This window comes from Molothrus aeneus, chromosome 13 (genome assembly GCF_037042795.1).
Source record: "Molothrus aeneus isolate 106 chromosome 13, BPBGC_Maene_1.0, whole genome shotgun sequence".
NCBI lineage: Eukaryota > Metazoa > Chordata > Aves > Passeriformes > Icteridae > Molothrus > Molothrus aeneus.
This window is the reverse complement of record NC_089658.1, coordinates 17976397-18002256: the sequence shown is the minus strand read 5'-3', so window position 1 is coordinate 18002256 and position 25860 is coordinate 17976397. Positions and strand designations below refer to the sequence as shown.

Genomic DNA, 25860 nt, shown 5'->3' with positions numbered 1-25860 from the left:
TGTTTGGGTAAAATATTTGCAAATTTTACAGTAGGAAATAACACAGGCTCTTCCAACCTCTTCTCCTCCCAACACATTGATAAAGCCCCTCCTTGTAGCTCTTCAAGCTGATAGTTATCCCATCCAGGAGCATCCCATGGGAATGCTCTTCAAAGGCTTCCTGGGCCTCACTGCCCTCTCCTCCTGTTTCCCAGGGCTTCTTGTTGTATCCTGTGCCCATAAACAGTACCAAAGGTCCTTGCAAAAATAGGAGAGGCACCACCTGAGGTGACCTGTGTTTGTTTAATCAAGGATAAAAAAGCAAAAAAAAAATAGAAGCATCTGAAGTATATATATCTGAATGCCTTAGCAAAGTGCTCAAAGCTGAAATTTATTTTCACTTGACTGCTCATTTAAAAAATTCCGCACAGAAAGGACTTGGTTATTTCTCTGTGGCAGTAAGAGATGCATATGCCAAGTTCTGTATGTGGTTGTGACACAGTACAGAGGTTGGGTGATGGCAGATCACAGTTGTGGCTCTCCCGTGTGCACAGCCAGATTGTTTTTCTACTGTATTGAAACCTGCTCTCGTAAACCAGGAATCTTGCCCAGTGAGCAAAGCCCTGCGTGGTGTGGCTGTAGGTGCAGTAAACCAGAGAGCCCTGTGATGGCCTGGCAGGAAATCAGTGTGTCCCCTTTTCTGTCACTTTGCTTCCTTGATGTGATGCTCTGGGATGGTTTAGTGCTGGCGCTGCTTTCCCAGGCGGCGTTGTCCCACCGGCACGTGCCGGAAAGGACGCGCTGATCCCGGAGCGGCACCGCGGGCTGATGGCAGCGTCGCCTCCTTGACCCACGACTCTCCTCCTGCCACCTCTTTTCAATGAGTCCTCAAAGGTAATGAGTTTAATTTGATAAACTGGGCCGAGGGTGAGGTGTCACAGTGGGTTTAGAAGATAAGCCTCCCTGCTTCTTATCAACAAGAAGCCAGTCCTCCCTGGAGAACTGTGTTTTCTGGAATGCATCACTGCTCCTCGGGTTCAGTGATGGTCTGATGATAGTGAGGAAGATAAAGATGGTGAGATTGGTGGTTTGTAACTCTGCTATCATTTCTTCCTCTGTGTCACCATCTTCCATCCTTATCTTTAACCATTCTCTTGTATCCTTACTTGTGTTTGTCTGCCAGGATGGTGATGTGTCTCCCCGTCATATTTAGGATGCTGTAGGGTGCACAAGGAGGAGAAAAAGTTCACTGTGGGGGCAGAGGTGCTTTGAGATAGAGTGGCTTCTTCACATTGAGCTGGCATAAAATGGAAGTTGACACCTTGTCGTTAGAGTGGGTGTCTGGAGGGACCCTGGCTCACAGAGTCTGACCTGAGTTGCCACCCCCATACTGTATCATAAAATCATTGAACCCTAGACTGAGTTGTGTTGGAAGGAACCTTAAAGATCATCTTCTTCCACTCTCCTGCCATGGTCAGGAACACCTTCCACCAGACCAGATTGCTTCAAGCCCTGTCCAAGCTGGCCTTGAACACTTCCAGGGATGGGGCATCCACAGCTTCTCTGGGCAGCCTGTGTCAGGGCCTGCCCACCCTCACAGGGAACAATTTATTCCTATCATATGTCCACATACATGCACATATGTGTATGCACACTACTGTGTCTGCTCTGACAACAGTGCTGGGGTGTAGCCCCAGGTGCACCCATCCCAGCGGAGGCGCAGGAAAGGAGTTAACGCTCGCTGGCTCGTGCACAGAAATACAATCCCCATCTCCTCTGAGCTCCCAGAGAGAAATCGGTGCAAACATCAAACCGCACGTCCTGTACCGAGGGGCCGATCCGCCGGAGCCCTGAACTTTCTCTTTGAGGTGGTAATGGCTTGGCTGGCAGCCAGGAGCGGCAGCCGTGAGCGGAAGGGGGGACTTCCAGAGATAAGCTATTTTCAGCCAACGGGGCTTCTCGCCGCGAAATAAATAGAAAAAAGGACGAGCTCTACGTCTGCGGTCATGTGTCCTGCTTTCGTGGATTTGGCCTATTTTCTGAAGAATGGCTGTAATTCAGCTTGAATTTCCCCTGGATTGCTGCCAGCAAAATAGGAAGCTGTTGCTATTGCCAAGGAGTGAACAGGAATTTATACAGTAACTCAGCCACAGGGATGAGATGACAGCTAACGGCTTAGCTGCTGCTAGGAGGAAAAGCAGACCTGGGAGGAACCTGGATTTTCTCAGGATCACAACAGTTCAGACCTTTCTACAGCTTTGACATTATCCCCTTCAATCTGGACTGGGCAACATTGAAGCACAGTATCTGTGCTCAACACCAAGGGATGGGAGCAGAGCAGCTTTCAGCATTTAGAAAAATCACCTGTGTTTGAGTGATATTCAGAGTTAAAATGAACAGAAAGGAGCTTTAGAGCAGTTCTTTGCAATGCTAACCCTGTCCCCCACTTGTTCTGGCTCAGTGCTATGATCCTGTGGTCTCTCCTCTCCCTGTGCACAGGGGATGCTGAGTATTTCCCTTGCTGTGATGTAAGGCAGCTCCTCTGTGGGAATCCAGCCTTTTGTGATTATTTTTCTATTTAAATAACTTATTTAGTTATCGTGTGCACCATTTCCACTTCTGTTTCATTCTTTAATAAAGAAGGGGAGTAGTTTATCATGCTCAGCAGAGTATGGACGTGGTGAAAGACATACTGTTCTGAAGGATTTAAAGTTAATTTCCATCGGACAGAGAGACCCTTGTTTGGGGTACTTCCACAGCCGCCTTTCCCCCTTGCTCTGGCTGCCTTGGGTCCACAGGGAGCCTTTGCCTTATGTCTTTGGGAAGCTCTTCCCCCTGCCTGGACCCCATGTGCTGGGAGGTTTGCAAGTCTGTAATGCTTTGGAGTCTGAGGGATACAGCTTGCACTCAGGCCTGCTGTGTGATGATAGGCAGCAGAGAGGTGCCTCTGGGTGCCACAGAGCCCATCACCTCTGACTGCCCACTCCATCATGAAAGTCAGAGTCCCCATGCTGTTCTTGGGTTTTTGCCAAGATCTATGAGATACTTTGCTGTATGCACTGCCACCCCTTGGACCACCAGATTCGGGAAAGAGATCATCTTAGAGGCAGTTTCACCTCTTCCAGGCACTCCCCAGCAGCTGCCCAAGGGAATATCTCAATCTGTGCAGCAGGCAGAACGGGCTGTATCTCAATTTGCCATGGGCTTGGCCATCCCAGCCGAGCCAGAGCAGTGTGATGCCCGTGGCTCAGCAGCACTGAGCACTCACTCAGCTCCCTTGCCCAGGCACAGCTCCCACCTCAGCAGGGCTGACCCTGCTGCAGCAGGAGGAAAATGAAGAGGGAATTGCCAGCACTGGTGCTGTTTGCTGTCGGCCCGATAAAAATGGCACCTTGCCCAAGTCTTCTATAAATCACAGGTTCCATTTGGAAAGGAGATTTCTGTGGTAATTAATGAGCCAGTATAAAGACATTAAATGGAGAATGTGTAGTGATAGAAAGGCTTGTCATTCACTGAGCCATCTTCCCCCATGTGAATAACCACAGGGGAACAAAGGCCAAACTCCTTATAGACTGAAGTGCACTATCTCTGATAGCTGGGAATGAAGTAATTCTCTGAAAATAACAAAGGCACAGTGAAATACATTAGTAAACTAATTACAAGAGAGCTGGTAAAAACAGATGCTGAAAATTTAAAGCTATTACTGGAATGATTGCTGGCAGAAAAATGGGGGCTGACAACAAAAAATTAAAAAATGCATCTCATTTAAAATTCATTAGCCTGTAAATCAGGACAGCTCCCAGTCTGAAAGCGAGGCTGATGGCATTTCCGTGGGCAGTGGTGATGAAAAGCTTCCTTGCCTTCACCTTTACGGATTCCACCAGTGCCTCCGGAGATGCCAAAACAAAGTGCGTGCTCGTCTGTGAGCACAAAAAAGCAGGGAAGCTGCTGACTTTGCTCAGGGAGGTCTGAGCAGGGATGTTTCTACTCAGAGGTGTTGTGAGGGCTGCTGAGGATAGCACCTCATGCTTGCTTGGCTCACTGCCTCTCCGAGCTGATGAAAAGCAGGATTGCTCGTCCATCCACGCTCGATATTGGAAGGAGTTGGCTGCAAACAAAGTGGTCCAGGGCCAAAACCAGCTGTGTGGGAGCTTCCTCTTTTACTATCTCCATCAATATTTGGGAGAGGGATGGAAAACATCAGTATTGTGCAACAAATCAAAATGGTAACTATGTAATTTGTCTTAATTGTGTGTGTCAGAGTAGGAAAAACACGAGGAGCACTGGATGGGAATCTGGCATGAGAGACCTGCCTGCTGGCAGCTTTGCACGCTTTGCTCTGCCCTTGTCGAGCCAACCTTTCACAGAGGCTTGTGGACAGCTTGCCTTTCATTTTCTCATTACTTCAGGGGTCTGCAGGGGCACTTGAGTGGGATAAATCATTGCTATTTTGCAAATAGAGCGAATGTGTGCTTCAGAGGAAAGTCCTGAAGAAGCCATTGCTGTGAATGCAACAGGAGGGGACATCTTCTGTGATGTTGGAGGGGAGCCTTGCTTTGTGGTGGAGGAGCCTCGTGTGATGCTGGGGTTTCTTAAGAAGTCACCCCACAAAAATACAGGAGCCCTTTGTGGTGTGCTGTACCTCTGGGCAGGCGTCACAGCAGCCAGTGTTGCCTGGCCAGCATCACCCTTGGTGCTGGGGCCCTGTGCAGTTGACAGATAACCCCTTCCTGCACTGCAGAATCACCAGCCCCATGTGCAGTCCGCCCAGGCAAATTAAGAGTTGTTTATGGCATTTAATACTCCCCCTTCCCTCCAGCAGCAGGGCAGCAGGACCACAGGTTTGGCTTCACAAATGGTCGCCTCAGGATACACTAAATGCTGTCATGAGCCGGAGAGCAATTTCATCTTGAAAAATTACTGCAATAGAGCTCCCTGATAAAGGTCTCTCCCAGCAATGCCTCCCTCTTTGCCAGCAACTTCTTCTCTCCCTGAAACCAATTTGAGAACGCTAAAGGGGCTGTTTATTAGTGATCCCCCTGCAAAACAAGAGGGTGCTGGAAGATGGATAACCACCCTAGGCTGTCTGCTGTGCTGCTTGGCCTAGCAGGTAACATGATGGGATGCTGCCATGTGCTCTGAGCATGGAGGGAAGTGAGAAATTTGATCCATGGGATTGCCAAGATGCATCTTTCAAAGTGGTTTATAAGGAGCAGCATTGCCTCATGGGTAGAGTGTGCTATTGGTACTCAAGGGAGGGATGACGTTGGATTTTGGTTGTGACCACGGGTGGCACTTAGTGCCTGTCCCTAAAATAACCAATGACTTTGTAGGAAAGGTGTGAGGGAGCTCAGACAGCCCTGGTTTCTCACTGCACCTCAGAGAGGATGTTAGTGCTGATGCACAGGGACTCCCTGCTCTTGCTTCCAGGCTGGGATGATTTCTGGCTGCAGCCACATTGTAGTAGGTCTTGGGTCTCAGGAGGCAGCATTTGGGCAGTGCTGCTGCATGAGGGAGAGCATGGCAAATGCCAGATGATCTCAAGGGTTTCCTCTGGGATTGGCAGCTCCCCTGGTGCTCTCTGCTCCCCTAAGTTAAGACAAACAGGGGTGGTGGGCTGTTGAATATTGGGGGTGCTCCCTCACGTGCTTTACTGGAACAGTGTGGGGACAGTCTCTCTCTAGAGGTGCAGCATTTTCTAAGTTTTATAGAAATGGTAAGATACTGCAGTATAAAACAGTCCTTGGGCCACAGGGCTCCTGTTCATTTCCATGTGTGATGCAGAGGCTGCATTTATCCAGTCAAAAATCTTTCCTGCTCACAGGAGAGCACCCCTACATCAACACCTGATGGTGATATGGTTAATTTTCCAATAAGTGAGCTATAATAAATACCATGAATATAGTAAGTTCTATAGGACTAGAATATGGGTTTGGAGACACTGTGATTGTGCAGGAGAGACTGGGTGTGCTGGCAATTAGCAGCACATTGAGTCAAGCTCAGCAAGAGGAGTGGAGCTGCAGTGCAGGCATTCAAAGGGTTTCCAGGTGCCACCCTACAGGGACCTTTTCAGGAAGAACCCATCATCCTCCTCACAGCTTGGTTCCTTCGCTCGTGCAGGGCGGGTAGAGCAACCAGGGGCTCCTGAGGATGTTCCCTCTGACCCCTGCTCTGCATGCAGTGAAAATGTGTTCATTACTTTCACAGGATATTTATCATCCCTAAGCGGAAGCAGCCCCTACAGGGCTCTGTGCTTTTTTCTGCTTCTGAAAGCAGCAAACCCAACAATAAGTCATGGGTCAGTAGCGTCCATCAGGGCTGTTCATTGCGATGCAGCGGGGAGGTGACCTGAGCTGGATTTGGCTCACAGTCATTTAATCTGTTATGAAAAAAGTTGAGAAGCCACAGTCCCAGACCAGACAAAAATTTGCCTCCTGGTTGACTTGAGTAGCCTCCTGCTACTTGAGTAGCAGATTTCCCCCCCTACTCTTCTTGTAAAATATCTGTTGCATGTTCCCTCCCATGGGCAGCTGCTGTGTCCCACTGTGAGGCATTATCTCTGTTGTCTCCCTTTCATCCCTGTCCCAGGAGCTTGGGACAGGAGAAGAAAACAGGCCAGGTGGAGACTTTGTTGCTCAGCTAGAGAGGTCTGTATGATATGCTGTCTTCTCAGCCGATTTTAAATTCTTCCAGTCAGCTTTGATTGCAGGTGAAAATAAGAGACATGAGGATGCAAAATGCAGGGAGAACAGAGCCTGCACCGTCCTCCATTCATGGTCTGAGCCATCCTGTTCGCTCCAGGGGAAGAAAACAACGGCCAAAGCAAAAGAGGAATAAGCACTTGTTTGCAAATATTCCAAATAAAAAGTGTTCAGGACTGACCATTTCCCTGTACCTCTGCACAGACCGAGGTGGGTCATCCTCCCTCTTTTATCTCACCTGGTATTTTGGTTCCTCTTAAATGAACTACATTCCTCTAAAATGTCTTCCTTGCCTCAAACTCTCCTGAGTCTTGCAGCTCATATTCTTTTGAGGTCTGAAGCTCAGCATGGACAATAGAGATTTGGGATTTTCCCCGCTATGATTAGTGGACAGGGGCAGAGAGGATTTTCCTCTGTGCTGGGAGAGGCACGGCTGCTCTTTAATATTTCCCTCCCTTTCCAAAGCTGAGAGAAAGGCGATTTTTCTTCCCTTTGGATGTGAGCGAAGGGCCCCGCTCCTGCTACTCCTGGAGAATTAAATAGATAAATGGGCGGCGCTGTTGTTCACGCTTCACTATGCACAAAGCAACTTGCATTCAAAATTGGGCTCATGGCAGTTCAGCAACAGCCTCGCACAAAAGCGTCATTAGACACGCAGGGCCGGCTCGCAGGCGCAGAGGCTGCTCTGCAGCTGGAGTAGCCACCGGCCTGGCCTGCCGTGGGCTGGGTTTTAGCTTTATAAAAATGCATCTTTAAAAAGTACCGAAAGAAGATTCAGTGTCTTTTTCTTAAAGGCTTGGGCAGGCGTTGCTGTTTGAAGGCAGGGGGGAAGAGAGGAGAGGATGGGATTTGTGGTGTCCACATGCCCCCCGCCTTTTGTGCTGGCTCCTTCTCATTAGCAAGTCCTCCATTTCCAGAGTGTGGAGGGGACAAATAAGACCTGAGTCTGCAGAGCCTTCACCTGATGACTTCTTTGAGAATGTTCCCTGGCATGTTGCTGACTTAGTGGTAAAGGTCTCTTAAGCCAAGTGGGAATTGAAAATTTAATCCCTCTGCTTGCCTTAGTACTGGTGGCTTTCAGGAAAAGGAGTTGGGTGCTCGTGAGTCTCACAGATATTGAAGGTTGGTTCTGCTGGAGCTCTCAGCCTGATTTGAGAGTGGTTCAGGTTTGGCATTAATTGGCATGGTGTTCATTGTGTTTTAAAAAACAACCCTGGCTTCTGCTGACCTGAGGAGGAATTCAATTTTATTAGTACATAGAGAAATTCAGTATAAAAATCAGCAGCTCACTGTATATTCAGTATCAGAATCAGCAGTCATTGGAATGGAGCCAGTCTTGGAAAGGGTCAGCTTGCCTATGGCTTGTTCTCTGCTCTGGGCAAATAATTTGCCTCCCAGATTTCACCTTCCTCAGTTGTAACAGAGATAATGAAGCCTGCACTCTTTGGTAGGAGCATCTGGAAGCCCAGGTACTGGAGGCACACCCCCATAAAACTCTTGTTCCTTATACTGAGAGGCATTTTAGCCACATGCTTCCATTGGAAAAGGTCTGCATTTAACAGGTTGGTGGCAGAAATGTGAAGAAAGGATCTTCACTTGTGTGCTGCTATTTGTGGACTGTGTGGCATCTGTGGTGGTGTGGGTGCTCACTCCTCCCCAGCATCATCTTGTGTCAGAGCCAGCCTGGGTCTCTGTTTCCCCATAAGTAATTTAAAATCAAGAGGCAATTTGAGTGCAGACCTAGCTGGCCTTCCCAAATGCTCTCCTAACACCATGTTTGGCACTGAACCTTTCAAGTCTTCCTCCTCTCCTTGTGCCTGCACAATGTTTGTGTTTTAATGACTCTAAAGGCCTGGGATTTGCTTTGACATACCAAGTTAATGTTTTCTTTTTCTATATCAAATCTAGGTCAATCTCTGGCTTAGCACTAATGCTGCACTGAGCAAAAAAGGATTGGCCACTAATGGTTTCAATTTAGTTTTTTATGGAGTAGAGAAAATTTCACTCGATAGCTATTTTCATTTTTATTCCATTGGCCTTTCCACCGGGCCTGTTGGGATGGAGAAAGTGCTCGTGATTTGATTAGAGGAGACCCCAGAATGAATCCTCCATGAATATGGATGAGGATGAGAGCTGCTGCTCACCTGTGTCCATCAGACATGCCTTCAGGGACTGCATCCCAGTGAGGGTTAAGTGGCGGGCAATCCCAAGCATGGTGGTTTCTTTATGGTAGAGCCTTGCCTGTGATCCAGCATCATCCTAGTTGAGGTCCTTAGTTATATAACACAGGGGAAGGAGAGAAGAAGAGTAACTCCTCTGCTTCATGTGTCTGTGTGACTGTAGACAGTCAACATTCAGTCTGAATCTAGCCTTGGACAGCATCTTTTGGAGGAGACTCCTCCATGCCTGCAGCATCAAAGGGCTGCCAGGACCATTCCCTGTCTGCTGTAAGCCCTAATTTTGTCCTTCTGTGCCCTGTGGCAGTTGCTGTGTACCACAGCCAAAATCCAGGTGGGATGATAGCAGAAGCACGGAGACATCACAGCTTGGAGCATTAATGTGGAGCAATGAGTGTGCATGTGATTTATGTTATTTTTATGGCTTGATGACACAAGGAGATGGCAGAGGGAAATTTAATGGGAACAGGGTGGCACTCGCCCCTCTGATGATGGAAAAAAAGGCCTGGGGTAGCACCAGTCCCTCCATTGGCACATGGATGTTGCATTGCTGGATGGCAGAGAGCGCTGGCAGATGGATTAGTGAGTGCCTCCCCTCTTAGGAGCTCGCGGGTGAATATTGTGATTGCATGTATTTATTTTTAAAATTATTATAGCCATTAGCATAGAAATGAGCTGCAGCTCCCTGGCTGCTGGCCAACCCCACCCGGGCTGACGTGCAGCTCTTCTCCTTGGCGGCTGGAACAAAAGCACCCGGCTGGTGACGGGGTCCTGCTGCTTGCCACGGGAAGGCAAGTGACAAACAGGAGCCAGCACTCTGCTACATGAGTTTGTTACAGTCAGTTGGGACGTATATAAAAACCTCACATGGGTCAGCAGAGATTTAGCTCCTCCAGGCAATGCCCTGTGAAGCAGTTGAGCTCCTGTCCCTCTCCTCTCCTTCTCCCAGTGATTTATTCCCAGGCTGAAAACCCAGTAATCACTCACATTGAAGTTTTGTTGCTGTTTTACAGGAGATGCTCCAAAAGTCTTTTGTCTCTGCAACTGTAAATAAACTCGTAAACCTGTTTTAAAAATAGCATTTTGTAGCTCAGTGCATGAATTTTTAATGCATCTTCTGCAAACCAGCTGGTCTTGGCAAGGGTCACAGTGTTTCCTAGGCATTTAACATAAAACTGTGCTTCAAAGCCACATTATAGTGTCGTTGAAGAGTAATATTTTACTTAACATCCTCATAACTGAATTATTTATAACTTTCCATGTTTTATTCATGATAAATATTAATACTGGTGTCTTTAAGAGTAGAGGTTATTGCTGCAGTTTTACCTATAAGAGGTGATATTATTGAAATAAAGGAATGGCGATGAATTCTGTAGCCAGCAGAGCAAAGTCTGTTGGGCGGTTCTCATTCACACCTCCCTCTTTTATCAACCCTGTCAACCACCAGAAAACCTCAGTGCTGAGCATCTGTACATTTGAAAGGAATTTTCCTACAGGCATCTGAATCCATGCTTTGTAAAACATTTTTTTAGAGAGCTTTGTGTCATTCTCAGTAATTCTTGGATTCATTTCTTGGTGAGAGTCCATAAGCTTTGACTTTGCAAAAATGCTCACCCTGGTGTGGGTCTTCAGCCTTGAAATGTTCTGCAGGCTCCCTTGAGCTCCCCTGCTGCAGGCACCCATGGATCCCCCATCTCTTGAAGCATCCCTTGCCACCTTGGAAGCAGCATCACCTGGTGATGAGAGACCTCCTAGCAGCCTTTGGGCTCCCTTCCATGTCTGAATGCTCTGAGCCATGATCAGTCTCATTTCAAGGCTAAATCTATATGAATTGGGTAAATTGCCATTGCACTATTGGGCTCCATCCTATAATCCTATACCAGAGAGGATAATTGCATTGGCTTTTATCTTGGGAAAGAGAAATACAATTTTCCGTGATCTTTCACCTTGTGCTGGTGTGTCGCCATCTGGCTGGAACATTGCGCAGCCACTCCCCGGTCTGGCTCCCGACGTGGGGCTGCCTGCCCATTCCACCCTCATACCTACAAAACCTTCCCAACCCTGCAACTGTGCAGGGCTGGGGCTTTGCTCCGTGCTACTCCATCAGCTTAACAAATCTGCCATCAGCGGGTTGAGAGCGGTGGCTGCGGGAGCAGCGCAGGTTAATGCAACACATATTTAATGTATGATTGCTAATGGCCATCTCCCATCTGCCTGAGCCCAACTGCAGTTTGCAGATGAATGATTAAGCTGCCCTGACACATAGGCAGCTTGTTCCTTAGCAGACCCACAGTCATTGCACTTGATGCTTGTAAAAGGGGACGAGGTTTTCTTGCTGGGGAGAGGGGTGTCATCGGGTTGGGGCGGCAGAGCAGGGAGTTCTCCTGGAGTTTGTTTTGTATGGTAATGCAAGAGACCTTCCTGTGAATGCAGCACTTTAAATGAATCACGAGCTCAATAACCACTGGGATGTTTATTAGCTTTGAATATGTTTATTGCGGAGTCAACAGGCAGCACCTTCCAATTAATTAATAGTAATGATTACGGTATTATTTATGTAGCTCTAACAGCGTGCCAGAGTGTTTCCACACGGTGGTTACAGCTGTGGCTTGCTGGAACAGGCTGGTCTGTATTCACCCTGCGTGGGCATGCTGGGGCTCATCATTTGCTGTCGGGTGGTCCCAGCCCCAAAAGCCTCATTTTGCTGAGCTCTTGGCAGCTGCTCTTTCTTTTGGCTGAATCCTTTTGCTCCCCAACCTGGGGATGTGGCTGTTCCTGCTGCTGTGCTGGAAGGCAGAGTATGCAATGAGCAGGAGCACCTGCAAACAGGTGGAAATCAAGGGCTGTATGTTTCACTAGGGTATTTTGGCATTCTTCTGCTCAAGTTATTTAAATAACATGAGTTTAGGAGTCAAGCTGTACATATCAGAAGGATATTTACAACAGGTAAGACATTGATGGCAACAGAAAGAATCCATCTCTCTTTTGATGTGGATTAGGATCCAAAGACTGGTCAAGCTATTGGGAATGACCTCTGATAAGTGCCAGTGCAGTGTCTGTGTTTCTCGCTGCCCTGGCAGACCTTGCTAAGCACCATGAGGGTCTTGGAGCAAAGTCTGCTGTTCTGGTTGAGCCAACCATTTCAATGTGCAGAGGCAGGTGGGATACCAAGAACTTCCCACTAGTCTTGTTTTTCCATGCAGAAGGTTAGGCTGCAAGCTGGCCTTCTGCTCTTACATTACATTACAGTCCTATTTGCATTGTGTGGGAAATGATTGTGTTTCTAGGTCATGTAAAGTTGCTGACATCTTCCAGTTGGCTCTTTCTTCACATGTGAATAATTTTGTCTCTCTTTTTGTCTTTCAGCAATGTCTGACTTCCACATCCACCCTCAGAATGCAGTGGTGGAGGAAGGTGGTGTTGCAAGATTCCAGTGCCAGATCCACGGCTTGCCTGAGCCAGTCATCCTATGGCATAAGAACAGCATGCCAGTCAACACAGACAATGAAAGGTAGGACATGTCTAAGCCATGTGCTGCTGGCCTTTCTCCAGATGGGAAAAGATCACCAGACTTTCTGTTGCTTCCAGTTGTGCTCGGACACAACTAAACCTGGGCTAAGGGTCTTGGCCAGTGTTTCCACCATGGAAGACTCTTTTGTTTAGTGTGCTGTGGCTTTTCTGGTTTGGCTCTCCTTTTGGGCAAACACCTTGTAGGAGTACTGGCATTTCCCAGGAGAAGTAGATAAAGCTATTAGCTGATTTTGAAAGGCTTGCACTGACCGTCTCTGATCAACCCTGCTCCAGGTTTATTTTCCAGCATTGAGACCTGCCCAGCAAGCCTCAAAGAGCTGGGTAGCTTTGGCATCTTTCATCCCTCCATGGCTTCATTTTGTGTAACTCTTTCTGATTAGGATGAATCTTAGGATCTTGCATATGGGTCCTGGACTCTTGCAAGCGCTGAATTTCGCTGTGGCTGCCGTTTCCAGGTGGACTCCCTCATGTGTGGCAACTGGGGAGCTCTGCAGAGAGCTTCTCACAGCACCCTGAGCTGCCATTTCCCAAACAATCTCCTAAAGAGAAACTCCAGCTGCCTCCCTTCCCAGCCTAGACCTGGAGCGGCACGTCGCCGCTTCCTGTGTTTGACAGGCGCTCCCTTGGCGTCGGAAGCGTCCCTCATCAGGGTTTGGTGCGCGGCGCAGGGCAGCGCAGCTGGCAGGAAACGCGTGCCCGCTGCCGGCGGCCGCACAGCCAGCGCTGGGAGACAATCGCTCACAGCACACCTCGAGCAAACACTGACACCCCTGCCTTGGGAATAGGCGAAACCAGGAAGCTGTAAATATTTTCCTGAAAGCCCCTATTCTTAAAAATGTCAGCTCTGCGGCAGAATGTGGTTGGGTTCTTTGGAGGCAGGAGAAAACACGAAGGCTGGAACAATGCCTGACCTTCTCAGAGTGGCAGTGAACTTACAGTAGAAGGACCCAAGAGGCCCAAATCTGCTGTGGAAAACTGCAACTGTCAGGTTTTGTTTTTCCTTGCATTTTTCAGCTAAGCTTTTTTTAGCCCAGCGCAAGGTTGATTTGTTGAACTTGATCTCCTCTGAAGGATTCTTACTCATACAGGTGCTGAACTGGGGACGTGTTAGAGCAGAGCCACTGATCCGAGGTGGCATCAGCAGAAGTAAGGGTGGAGAACTTTGCTGGATGCTTTGTGGCATCCCAGTAAGATGTTGCAGGACAGGAGAAGTTCCCCTGAAGTCCTTCATGCATCATTGATCCTTTGCATTTGAGCCCAGGGACACAGTTGTGGAGTTGGTCAGAAATGTGGCAGGGATTTAAATATGACCAGGACTTCTTTTCTCCAAGGCTGGGGAACCCCAAGTTTGAGGAACCCCAAGGCTGAGAAGCCAAGACTTTTCTCCAACCCAGAAAGGTCCAAGCTGTGCTCGTTCCTGCTGCTTCTCCTCTGGGGAAGAGAGTTTGCCCAAGCCCTGGAGGATGTAGCCTAGGAACAGTTTCCTTACACTCGTGTCCTGATTTTGAAGAGATTTGGCTTTTTGTAGGAGTAAAGTTATTGGGAAGTTTTTCATTGTCAGCTCAGTAGATTAATCTCTGACACCAGAGCCTGGGTGATGAGAGTTGCTTCTCTAACTGAATTGGATTTCTGCATTAATCACGCTTGGTGCATTTCTGCGTATAAAGTGTATATAAATTTGTATGCCGAGTCTTGCACTTGGAGGCTTTGAAGGCAGAATAATAGCTTTGGAATTGAATCCTCTAATGCTGTGGGCAGATTGTTAACAAAAATGAAGGCTTCTTGTAGTATAATTCATCCAAAACAATGGGCATTTTAAAGTCCCAGAGAGATTGCAATCAACTTGGGGCCATGTAGAACTGATTGCTGTCGTGCTGCCACCGACACGGAGCCGCACGTTTAGAACGCGGCGCAGGGAGCAGGTTATAGGCACTTAACCATATGCTGATATGGAGAAAGATATTCTTCATCTTCCGGACGGAAATGGATTATTAACTCATCACAGTGTAATGACTTACTGCCAGCCAATTTAAACAAGTGGTTGCCAAGCAACCTGTAATGTATGTGTACATATATGTGTGTATGCACGCGTGATTTAAATGTGCCTGTGTTTTAAAGATATAAAATATTTATTGATGTTTACATTTGCCCGCACAATATTTATTTTAAACATTCCTTTTCATGCATCTGAGGTTTTAAGGTCATACGGATTTGAGTCCTGGGCCTGGAGTGGGGAGCATGGAGCACAGGTTTCTGATGCCTGTCCTTGGTCACTGTGCTTCAGCTGATGAGTGGTAATTCCCATGTCATGATAACTGTAATGTCAGCTGTCTTCACATGCAAATGCACTGCCAGAGCTATTCCACAGGTTAAATAGGAAGCATCTATTTTGTAGCCTTCCAACAAAAATCACCATTTCTCAAGGATGCATCAGAAGATAAATTATTTTCTTTTATTCCCCGTAAAAGAAGACCAGAGGCTCAAGTATCCAAAAGAACCTAAGTACTGATGCAGAAGCAGGCTTGGGCTCAGCCTAAAGGGGTGTTGACATCCTGGTGGTATTGGCACCTCTGCACTGGGATGCAGGGAGCCAGCCTGCCTCACCTGGATGGGCGTGCATCCTGCTGTCACATCATGTCCTGCTTTGCAAGCTTTTGATTCTGTTTTCTCTCCCCACAGGTACACGCTGCTCCCCAAGGGGGTTCTCCAGATAACGGGGCTAAGGGCAGAGGACAGTGGGATATTTCACTGCGTTGCCACCAATATTGCTAATGTGAAGTTCAGCCGGGAGGCCCGGCTCACCGTGTCAGGTTAGTGCCAGCTACGCTGTCCTGGCTGCCTTCCTGTCTTCTTCCCACTGCTGTTCTGGACCAGGACAGTTCAAGAGAGCTTCAGGCTAACACACTGAGAGGCATTCCTCTGTCCAGCCGTAACACCTTCCTTGTTCTGCATTGTTAGTTGTTAAGATCCCTTCCAGTATGGTACATCCCAGATTCCCTGTGGAAATGGAGATTGCATCTTTGGAGATAACAGGCAAGGGAAGTCTCCCCAGGGATGGTTGAGTGGGTGTTTCTGAGTTCTTTCTTACATGCAGCCAAAGGTCTTTCCCCTGAGCTCTCATGCTCCTGTCCATCATATACATGTAATTGCTGGTACTCAGGAGCTGGAGGCTTTCCAGCACACATCTCACAGCTTCCCATCACCCTCCAAAACACTGCCTGGCCAGTGGTTCTATAGCAGACTTAACACCTGTACCAAGTGTCATATTAGCCTCTGCTGACTGTAAAAAAGCAGCATGTGTGAAATGGGGTGAAGCCGAGGGAAGGGTGATGCTGTGTATATCAACTCTGATGGGAAAGAAAGCAGGTTAACTGGTTCTGAAAGACCTGGGGGCTTTGGGTACCTGTTACTTATCTGTTTGCTTGATCTATGCAAACAGTAGCCACATAGAGGGAATAAAGAGCAGTAAATTATCAATGTGGTGAAGTTCTTTGTGTCAGTTTACTGGCCTGAGTTTCTATTTCTCGCAGGGCAGAAAGCTCTAGTTGTTCTCATCTGACCATCGCTCATTACAGATGGATATTTTCCAGGTTTCCTGTCCATGAAACATTTGTGGTTTTTTCTCCTCCTTAAAGCAGTCAGATGATGAATATGGGCACCGTGTGTAAGTGTTTGTTGAAGGGTTTTCTCTCCTCCTTAAAGCAGTCGGATGATGAATATGGGCACCGTGTGTAAGTGTTTGTTGAAGGGTTTGGACCATGCTTCAGTGCCTGCACTGCTGTAACTGGACATTTGCATGGAAAACTCATTGCACTGGGTTAAACCTCCACAGAAAAGGTTTATGCTCTGTGGTGTTTGCTAAGAACACACAAATATCTGTTAGATCAGGACAGCAGGTATGTGTTAGCATGTGAACCCTGGGCTTTGGCACGGCAGCAGAGGCTGTGGTGAGCCACAGAGGTGCACGGGGCATTGCTTTGCTGGTGTGGGTGTTGTGTCAGTAAATACTGAGCTAACGTGAGTGCTGCTGTGCACATGGCATTAGGCATGATGGGGTAAGCAGAATTCTTACAAATCTTTTGTATCTTGGGAATGGTCTCTCTGCTCTTCATGATGGCAGGAGGGCTCCCACTTTTCCCTGCTAGGCAGCAGCTTCAGCCATTGCTTCACCAGCAGAGAAGCACCAGGTCAGCCTCCCTGAGGTTTCCAATCCAAGCCCTGGTTTGGGAAGGAGGAGGGAGAGGGTGAGAATGGGCTCTGGAAGCCTGTGCCCTTCAGGGTACTGCCACAGCCCGGCAGGAGGGGAGGAGGAGGAGGGTGGCTGCCCGTGGGGATGAAGGAGCCTGCTTGCAGTGCTCTCCCTCCTCTTCCTGGCGGTGGTGGCGGGGCTGCCGGCCGTGAGCAGCACAGAGATGTCTTCCAGTCCTGCTGATTGATTATTTTCAAGTGCCTGCTCAGCGGAGCTGCTCCCGAGGGGGCTGCCTGCCTCTCTGCACTGACACCTTTCCAGTGCAAGCTGTGGCTCTCTCTGCTGCTGTCCTTTTGATCAAGATCTGGCAGGCGACGCTCCTGTCTCTGCTGGAGTGCCTGTCACTGCTGGCAGTGCTGGGGACCTCCCCATCCTCACTGTGACTGCTGCTGGCAGAGTCCCTGGGGACCACAGGCATCATTAGAGCTTTTTCCCCTTTCAGAATAAATCCCTGCACTGCCGTGAACCCTGTTGAGCTCCAGCAGCACTCGCCTGCCATGAGTCCCTCATTTTATCATTCCTTCCTTCCTGACCCTGCATCAAAGAGCTGGTCTGATTGAAGAAGGAAACCTCCTCCTTGATGTTGGGACATGGTCGGTCCCTTTGTGCAGTGCTGACATCTGACTGCTGTGCCCCAGTCCCTGCTGGCCCTGGAGCTGTCACTGCTGTGGGTGATGGGCTCAGCAGCCAAGCTACAGGGCCATTCCATGGCCTTTGCAGAAGGTGAGCAGTGGTGGGAATGCCAATTCCAGAGCTGGACAGCATTTGCCCAAACTCAGGGAGCTGAATCCACACTTAAAAACCTGAATATCTAAGACTCAGAGTAGAAATCAAAGAATGTGATATTTAAATATTTTATTGTCAAAGTAGTGTGTTTCATAAATTCTGCTTTGAGCTTGCCTCCCATTTGCTGATATACTTGGGTGACCTTGGACAATTCATTTCATTTCTCTGTGTTTTGAAATATTGAAATCGCTATATAATACGCTGATAATACCGCATTATTCTAAGCGTGAACATTTAGTATTGTGATTCAGAACAATAAATCTACATGGGTTTTAAAGGCACTCCGAGGTACTGAGGGGAAGGTATTGTTTTTCAGATCTCTTGGGGTTAACCAGCCGGTCATATGAATTTATTGTGCATTCTGGTTCTCATCAAAAAATCTGCATTTTATGGCTTGCAGTGAAATGCATTTAGTGAGAAAGTCAGCTCTTAAGTCACACTGACATGGTGATTTTTCTTGGATTTTGCCCATTTACACACAAGCTCGGAGTCGCTTTATCATTCCTTGCTTAGCCCCCGTAGGAACAATTCACAAACAAGCTGCTCTGATCTGTGCTTGCCCTTGGACCACTGTGGAATCCCCCTGCTATGCCCTGATTCCAGCCCCTGAGCTGCTGTGAGCGAGTAACACTCAAAAGTGCAGGAAGAAATTGTTTTTCTTGGAGAAAAGCCCCTGTCGATAGATTTTGGTGGATCACTTCTCTGTAACGAGCATTTTGAACATTGGAAAGTCCATGTACAGGAGTCAGTGTGGGTTGATCCCTTTGGCAAAGCCCAGCCAGGGCTGTGCTCCCCAGCCCTCCCTGTGCCCCACTCCTGCTTGGGGGCAGATGACCAGCCCAGGTATTTCTCTTTGCAGGTGTACAGAGCTTTTTTTGCCAGCAGCTGTAAGATTGATGGAATTCCTTAAACACTGCTTTGACCTCAGCATTTCTCATCAGAGACAAGGGAGGAAGACTAATTTTCAGTATTCCCATTTACTGATGGAGAACTGAGAATATCTCTTGGGTTTTCTCCTCTCCTGCTTCCAGAAAATGGGAGTAAAGGCTGCAGGGACTTTTGGCCCAGGGATAAGGCACTTTTCAGGGTCTCAGGAGATATGGGTTCAGCTGTGGTATACATAACACAGGATGATTGTTTTGTCCCATGCCATTGTTCTGTCTAGTGAAATGTGTTTCCTTTTGCCTTTCTTGTGCCTGTCTGGTGTCCAGGGTCCTTGTGCCAGGATTTTGTTCTTTTATGGGTCTGCACATCTATCTTGCATGATGGGTTTTATTCTTGATTGTTGCCACTTGGTGCTACTATAGTGCAAATAAAGGATTAGTGATTGTATCATGAGCAGCAAATATGTGACAGTTGTATCAGTGCAGTGGGATGCATCCTCTCCTTGCAGGAAAATGGTAGGAAAAAGTAGGGTGCAGTCATCAGAGAAGTCTCCTCTCAGAAAGCTCCTCAGCCAGAGTCAGGGACTGTTACCTCCATCATTCCTTGTCCCAGGACAGGTCTTTTGGAGCAAGTGACACCAGCAGCAAGAGAGGATGCTCACAGAGACAGAGTTAGGCATTGTGGTCTGTATGGATTACTTTGTGGTTTGAAATGCTGAAAGATAAAGCAACCCCCTCATTTATTTGCATTCCTGCTGTCTTTCATGTTGTGTTTTCCTTATATACCATGCACATCTTCTCTTTGCAGTTCACAGTGCAGTTCCTTCTTTATGTTGCTGATATCCAGGTGTTTACAGGGCTGTTTGTGGCTGGATCATTTCTTCAGGGATTTTCCCCAGGGATAATCAATGCACACTTAAAATATGTTCAGTGTGACTGTCACACAAACACTGTGCTCCTTTTGTTTCATGTACATCTCAGGTTTATTGAGGGTTACACCAGCCACATAATTTAGAATCCTGGAATGGTTTGGGTTGGAAGGACCCTTAAAGATCATCTCATTCCACCCCCTGCGATGGACAGGGGCACCTTCCACTAGAGCAGGTTGCTCCAAGTCCTGCCCAGCCTGGCCTTGAACACTTCCAGGGATGGAATCCACAGCTTCTCTGGGCAGCCTGTGCCAGGGTCTCACCACCCTCACAGGGAAGAATCTCTTCCAAATACCTAAACTGAATTTCCCCTCTTCCAGTTTGAACTCATTACTCCTTCTCCTATCACTACAGCTCCCGATGAAAGAGGATGTGTGCTTAGAAGAGATGTACTTGGAGGATACCCAAAGTCCTCGATGTTCCCTTTAACAAGAGGCAATCAGAAGCATTCTGACCATGGTGCTGTCGTTGCAGGCTCCCACTCCACCGTGTACAAGGACCCCATGATCCTCGTGGGCCCGGAGAACCTGACGCTGACCGTGCACCAGACGGCGGTGCTGGAGTGCATCGCCACCGGCAACCCCCGGCCCATCGTCTCCTGGAGCCGCCTCGGTAAGCCTGGGGTCACTGGGGTTTCCTCCTCCTCCTCCTCCTCTCCATAGCCATCATGTAGGAAATAGGTAGGTGCCACTGACTGTTTTATACAACAACCGATTCACCCTCTCCCTTCCCACAGAAGGTAATTGTAGGCTTGAAGTGCTTTTCATCCTCATGTCTACACTTTGTTTTTTCTCTCTGCCAAGATTCTGTTTTCAGCTGTTAGAGAAGTGGGTTGGTTAAACCTGTAGATGTTTCATGAAAGGTGATAATTTTATCTTTTCTCAAGTGACAGCATCTTCTGCTGCTGCATCAAAAACATCACCACTGTCGGCCTAGAGAAGCAAAATCATACACAAACACATCTTTCACATAAAAACAGACTTGAAAGAAATTTGCTGCCTGTTCAGGGAGTTTTAAAACAATTTTAAGGGGGAGAGAGTGTTTAAAGTGTGTCTGAAGCCCTGAAAAAACAAATGCTTGCTGCTGGGGTCCATGATATGTTTTTAAATCAGCGTGGAAACCAGAGACAGTGTCTGATGGCATCATGCAAGCCAGGAGGAGCAAAGGGCTGTGTTTCTCTAAGGTTTATTTTAGGTTCTAACTTTGTGATGATAGCTTAGAAACTGTTTTGCTCAGAGCAACACTTCCATTGCCCACAGAAACCTGTGCTGAGTGAAGAGCTGATGAATTTTGTTTTATCTCCCACAGCTTGTAACTCTGGCTGTGTGTACAGTGGGGTTGGATTCAGTTGGGATTTCTGGAGATCTTGTGGTCCTTGAGGTCACATGAATTTTGGGATGCTCATTTCCTGGTGTCTCCCAAGGTGGTTGTGAAGCACAAACAGGGACAATTCTGTCTCATGCTGCTGTGCTGGATGTGGGACTCCACCCCCACAGCTCTCCAAGGGTCATGGTCAGCTCATGGGCAGGGTGATTTCCCACTCCAGAGCTGCCTGCCAGGGAATGAGGACTTGCATCCAATATCAGTTGCACTTTTTTCCCATGTTTTCCCTCCTTGCATCCTCTAGTGGCTTGTAAAATCAGCCTTTGTATGCCACTAACTGGTATTTTTGCCGCCAGAGCCATAACCATCAGATTGATGCTGTTTTAAAAATTCCCCAGATACTCTATATCACTGGTTTGGTTCTCTTGGACACAAGACAGCTCTATGTTAGTGCTCAACTATAATAAACTACTTTATAATTGCCTTAATTATAAGTGCTTATTACCTTCTTCAAAACACTTGTCTCTATAGAGCAGTGCAATAATGAAGATGTAATAGCACCGTGCAATGTTTGTCTGGATGGTCTGAGCTCAGCCTTGCCTTCCACCAAAAATAAATACCCTCTCCACGCTGCTTTGCAACACAGTGGCAGAATCAGAGCTACTGAATGGGAAACAGATCTTGTTATTTTCCCTTCCCTTCAGCAGGAATGTTTCCTGTCCAAAGCATCACAAGGTCTCATTTAAGATGACAGTGATCCTGACAGTGGTGCAGTGCACGGGCTCTCTGATGACTTGGAGGCTTTGTCATCTCTTTGTAGCCATTTTGGAAGCACTTTCATGTCTCCTTGTCTGTGTGATCATGGGGAAGGAGAGGGGTTTGTGCTGGACAGGGAGGTCCTCAGAGCATCTATCAGCTCTGGCTTCCTCCATGTGAAGGTCTTCTTCCTGAAGCTTGGGAAAAAAATCTCTTTAATCCGTTTGCAGAAACTAAAAAAATCCACAGCCACAAAGTCTTAGAGAGATCCAGCTGATTTAGCAATAGGAATGGCTTAATTTAAGCAAAAGAAGTCAATTCTGTGTGAGCATCTTTCTTGCCTTGTAGAAGTAAGGAAGAGCTGTGGCATTGCTGTTGTGCTGGGACTTTGCACAGGGCACGTTGCCTTTTTGGAAACTCTTTCTGAGCCCCTTTGCTCACAGTTTTGACATCGTGGCATTTCTTCTGTCAAAAAGGAGCAAAAGAACAATTTTGCTTTCACAGCTTTCTGGTACAGGGGAAAGCAAGCCATAAACACCATTTGCACTTCTTGCTTTGGCTTTGCTAAAACCTGGCCGGTTTTCAGTGGGAAAAGCAGCTAGCTGTATTTTGCTTGAAGGAAATCATTCAAATTCTGGGCCAGTTTTTGAGTGTCACACAATCAATTTTGAATTTAATTTCTTTGGGAATATGTTGCAGCCCCTGACCACAAACAGAATTCCTGTGTCTCGCCGTGCATGAAATGTCAACATTCATTAGAGAGCAGGCTCTGAGAGAGATGTAAAATCATTAAGGGTTTGTTCAGGGAAGATAGGGCTTTTCCTTTCAGAGCTACGCACTTCAGGCTTGGACCTATATGTGTGCACAAATGAATATCCTGGGCACTTACTGCAAAGCCTTTTGAATGAACGACGATTTTAATGTATCCTTACCCTTTAACTGACAGGCCACTGAGCTGGCCTCCATAAAAGGTACCAAAGCAGAATAATAAACTATTTAGAGAGATACAGAAAAGTGAGGCGAGAAAGAAAGGACAGTGATTATCTGATAGCGTTATACAGAAGTTGTCAGAAAGGGCCGCACAATGGGAAGGAAATTACTAAAGAGGGAGCCATTCAAGAAGTAAACTATACAACAATTGTAGGAGCCAATTAATTGGTAACTTATTGGACACAGAAGCTTGGAATAGATGGCTGACTGGTTGACAGGAGCACCGTTCCCGTAAGTGTTTAGAAATAATAGAGTAAATTTCACCACTTCACATACTGAATAGTCAACTGTTGCAATGTACTCTAAATATGCTAATCCACAGTGCCCGGTGTCCTCAGGAGCAGGAGACCCATGTGTCTAAAAAGTGGAAGGCTACTATGACACAATACAAAGAATTCACAAAAGACCTAAATGATCAACATTAGAAAGTTGTTACTTTCTTTCTACTTGCTACTTATAAAAGAAAGGCGTTCGTGTTGTTGCATATTCATATTGCCTGGCACGTTTTAAGGGGCTCTGTAATTGGTGCTGGTGTGCCAATCACTCGGTTAGCAGGCGGAGAATGGGCTCCAGAAAGCATCACATACACCTTGGAAAAATAAATAACGTGGCTCCCAAACTGCAGGCGTCTTTAATCCAGACTTCACCCCCATGGGGAACCTGGAAGGACCTAAAGGAAGGCTGGAGGGGGACTTTTTGCAAGGGTGTGCAGTGATAGGACAAGGTGGGGATGGCTTTAAGCTGAAAGAGGGTAGATTTAGATTGGGTGTTAGGAAGAAATTCTTTGCTGTGAGGGTGGGGAGGCCCTGGTGCAGGTTCCCCAAAGAAGCTGTGACTGCCCCATCTCTGGAAGTGTCCAAGGCCGGGTTGGCTGGGGCTTGGAGCAACCTGGGGTAGCGGAATGTCTCTGCCTGTGGAAGGGGGATTGGAATGGAATGATCTTTATGGTCCCTTCCAAACCAAACCATCCTATGATTCAGTGAAGTCTCTACTTGTCTATAGCCAGAGCATCTTTTAGGAGCATCTCCCATTTGGAGAATGGTCTCCTTTATTAATTAGAGGTCACTCTGCTCTTCACCAGAGCTGAACCTCCCCATTTTGTCCTCATCAGCTGAGGGATCAGAAGAGAAAACCTGTCAGGAATTTCCCTCCAGACTGGCCTTTTTTCAGCCCTCAAATTTTCTGCTTTTGACTTCTTTAAAAGAAGTAGAAGGTCATGTTAAATGAGCAGTGGTTTCAAGCCTGCCTGGGTCCTGACAGCTTTGGGAACTGAGCAAGTGTTGGCTTTTGCAGTCTTTCAGATCTCCTCCATGAAGAGATGACTTAATGGTGGCAGGTGATGCCAGGAAGGTGGATTTGTAGGGTTTCGATTGCCTGATCCAAACCATTCTTCAGGTCTCCCTGTAAAGAAAACAGGGTTAAAATAAATAGCAACCTTTGCAAAGCAGGTGTGAGTCCCTCAGCACAGCAGTTCTGCAAAGTGCTGAGCTTTCAGGATGCAAGGAATTTCTTGTGTAAACACTCTGTATTATTTATATGTGTTGTCAGTGTTGCTAAGTTGGACTAGATATTAGCTGAAGACCTTCTAGCTGACTGCAGGATGGCTCTGGCCGAGTGAGGCACAGAGTGAGAAGGATGGAACAGACTGGGAAAGTCGAGATGTTTCTGTAGAAGCCCTTTTCAGTGCTTTTGGGAAGGGAGGGGTTGAGTGAGAAGTGTCCGAGGTGATCAGGCACAGTGACCTTTGTTGGCTGTTAGAGGTGGCCACACTGACCCAAATGGCAGATCCACCAAGGCTTCTGAGCTTGGAGGGCTTTGTTCTCCAGGGAAATTAAAGATGTGTGGACAGGAGATGTTTCCTCAGACCACCAGACTTCTCATAGCTGGAGTTGGAGAGATAACTGAGGGCATATTGACACTGGTATTTGGACTGGGGGGGAGCACCTGCTGCAGGCTGAGTCTTTGCATGCTAAAATGATGGAGCACTTTATAAATAATGCAGTAAAACTGCTGACATTCAAGTCCCATTTCCGTGGTATTTCTCAAGGCAGTGATGTGATGAAGGATCCAGGTGTGACCACTTCATGTCTTTCACTGGTCCCATCCCTCCCTCAAGAGAGAGATTTGATTTTTACACCTATTGTAAATACAGACTTCCAAAAGGTCTAACTTAAAAGATGAAATCAAGTTCAATTTGGATTTATTCAGACCTCTTTACACTTCAGTTCAAATGCTGTTTGGAAGGAATGGTTCTTTGTTATTGCTCATTAAATGTAGGACAGGTCATGTTTTACTGTCCTTTTTTATGACTGAGCCATTTACTGCAGTGGGGGCTTGGCCAGCAGTGTGATTCTTTAATGACATTGTTTTTCTCTCTCTAAAAGATCCAAGCATTTTTCTTTGCAATGCAAATAATGAAGAGGTCTGGCATTTCCTGTCTAATGAAGCAATGCAACCTTTAAGCTTCAAAATTTCCTGGAAAATAATTATATGCAGAGCATGGCAGGAGATAGGTTTAGAAAGTGCCTTTGTAGCTCTCAGCCCACGCTTTGCCCATGTTTCCTAGCAGGATCCTGCCTGGAATCTGAAATGGGATCTCTCACTCCTATGGTTGTATTGGGTTTGCATGACAAGGTTTTGGTAGTGCGGGAGCTACAGGGATGGATTTTTACTGAGGGAGTTGCTGGGAGCTTCCTCATATCCAATGGAGCCAATTCCAGCCAGCTTCAAGGTGGGCCCACCACTGCCCAAGGCCAAGCCCATCAGCAGCGGTGGTAGCACCTCTGGGATAACAAATTTAAGAAGGAAAAAAAGTTATTACACAAGAGCAAATTGCAGCTGGAGAGAGGAGTGAGAACACGTGAGAGGAACAGCCCTGCAGACCCCAAGGTCAGTGCAGAAGGAGGGCCAGGGGCTGCTCCCTATACCAGAGCAGAGATTCCCCTGCAGGCTGGGGTGCAGCCCATGGTGGGGCAGCTGTGCCTCTGCAGCCCATGGAGTTCCACAGGTGAGCAGAGATCCATCTGCAGTCCATGGAGGAGGAGGAGTTTTCCCAATCTGTTCCAGAACCTGTTGGTTATGAATGAGCAGTGGTTCTCAAATTCTCTAATATTTTTTATTACGCAAAGCATGATATTAAATCTAAAGCATGTTTTTGCAGGATGACTTTTAGCTAGCCCTGCATGCTGTCTGTGTTGGAGTTGAAGCTCATGGCAAGATTTTGGCACGCTTTGGAGCACAAGACCAGGCTTTTCCACTGTAGGGGAGCACATGAGTATGGAAATCTCATGGGGAGGTCAGGTGGGGCCATCACCAGGGCTGGTTCTTGCTTCTCTGGTTTCTGTAGGTTCTTTAAACTCCTCCATGAGCAAACTTGAGAGAACTGAATCCCTGATTCCTGTCTGATGAAAGGGTGCTCCCTTTAACTGCTCCTCCAGTAAAACTCCCCTGCCTTGCCCCTCTGCTCAGACACCCTGACATGTGCTAGGCCTGATTTAGAGCTGCCTTTGTCAGACAGTGTCTTAAAACACAAATCAATGAAACAATAGAAAGCAA

At 47.3% G+C, this 25860-nt stretch overlaps 1 protein-coding gene across 1 annotated transcript in view; it reads left to right on the top strand.

Annotated features, from left to right (window-relative positions):
* Nucleotides 1-25860, top strand: part of IGDCC3 (immunoglobulin superfamily DCC subclass member 3) — a 95874-nt gene that overhangs the window by 44688 nt on the left and 25326 nt on the right. The window contains exons 3-5 of the mRNA XM_066558929.1: nt 12224-12368; nt 15068-15198; nt 19711-19848. Of these exons, the coding sequence (XP_066415026.1) occupies nt 12224-12368; nt 15068-15198; nt 19711-19848 (414 nt within the window). The remainder of the gene's footprint in view (nt 1-12223; nt 12369-15067; nt 15199-19710; nt 19849-25860) is intronic.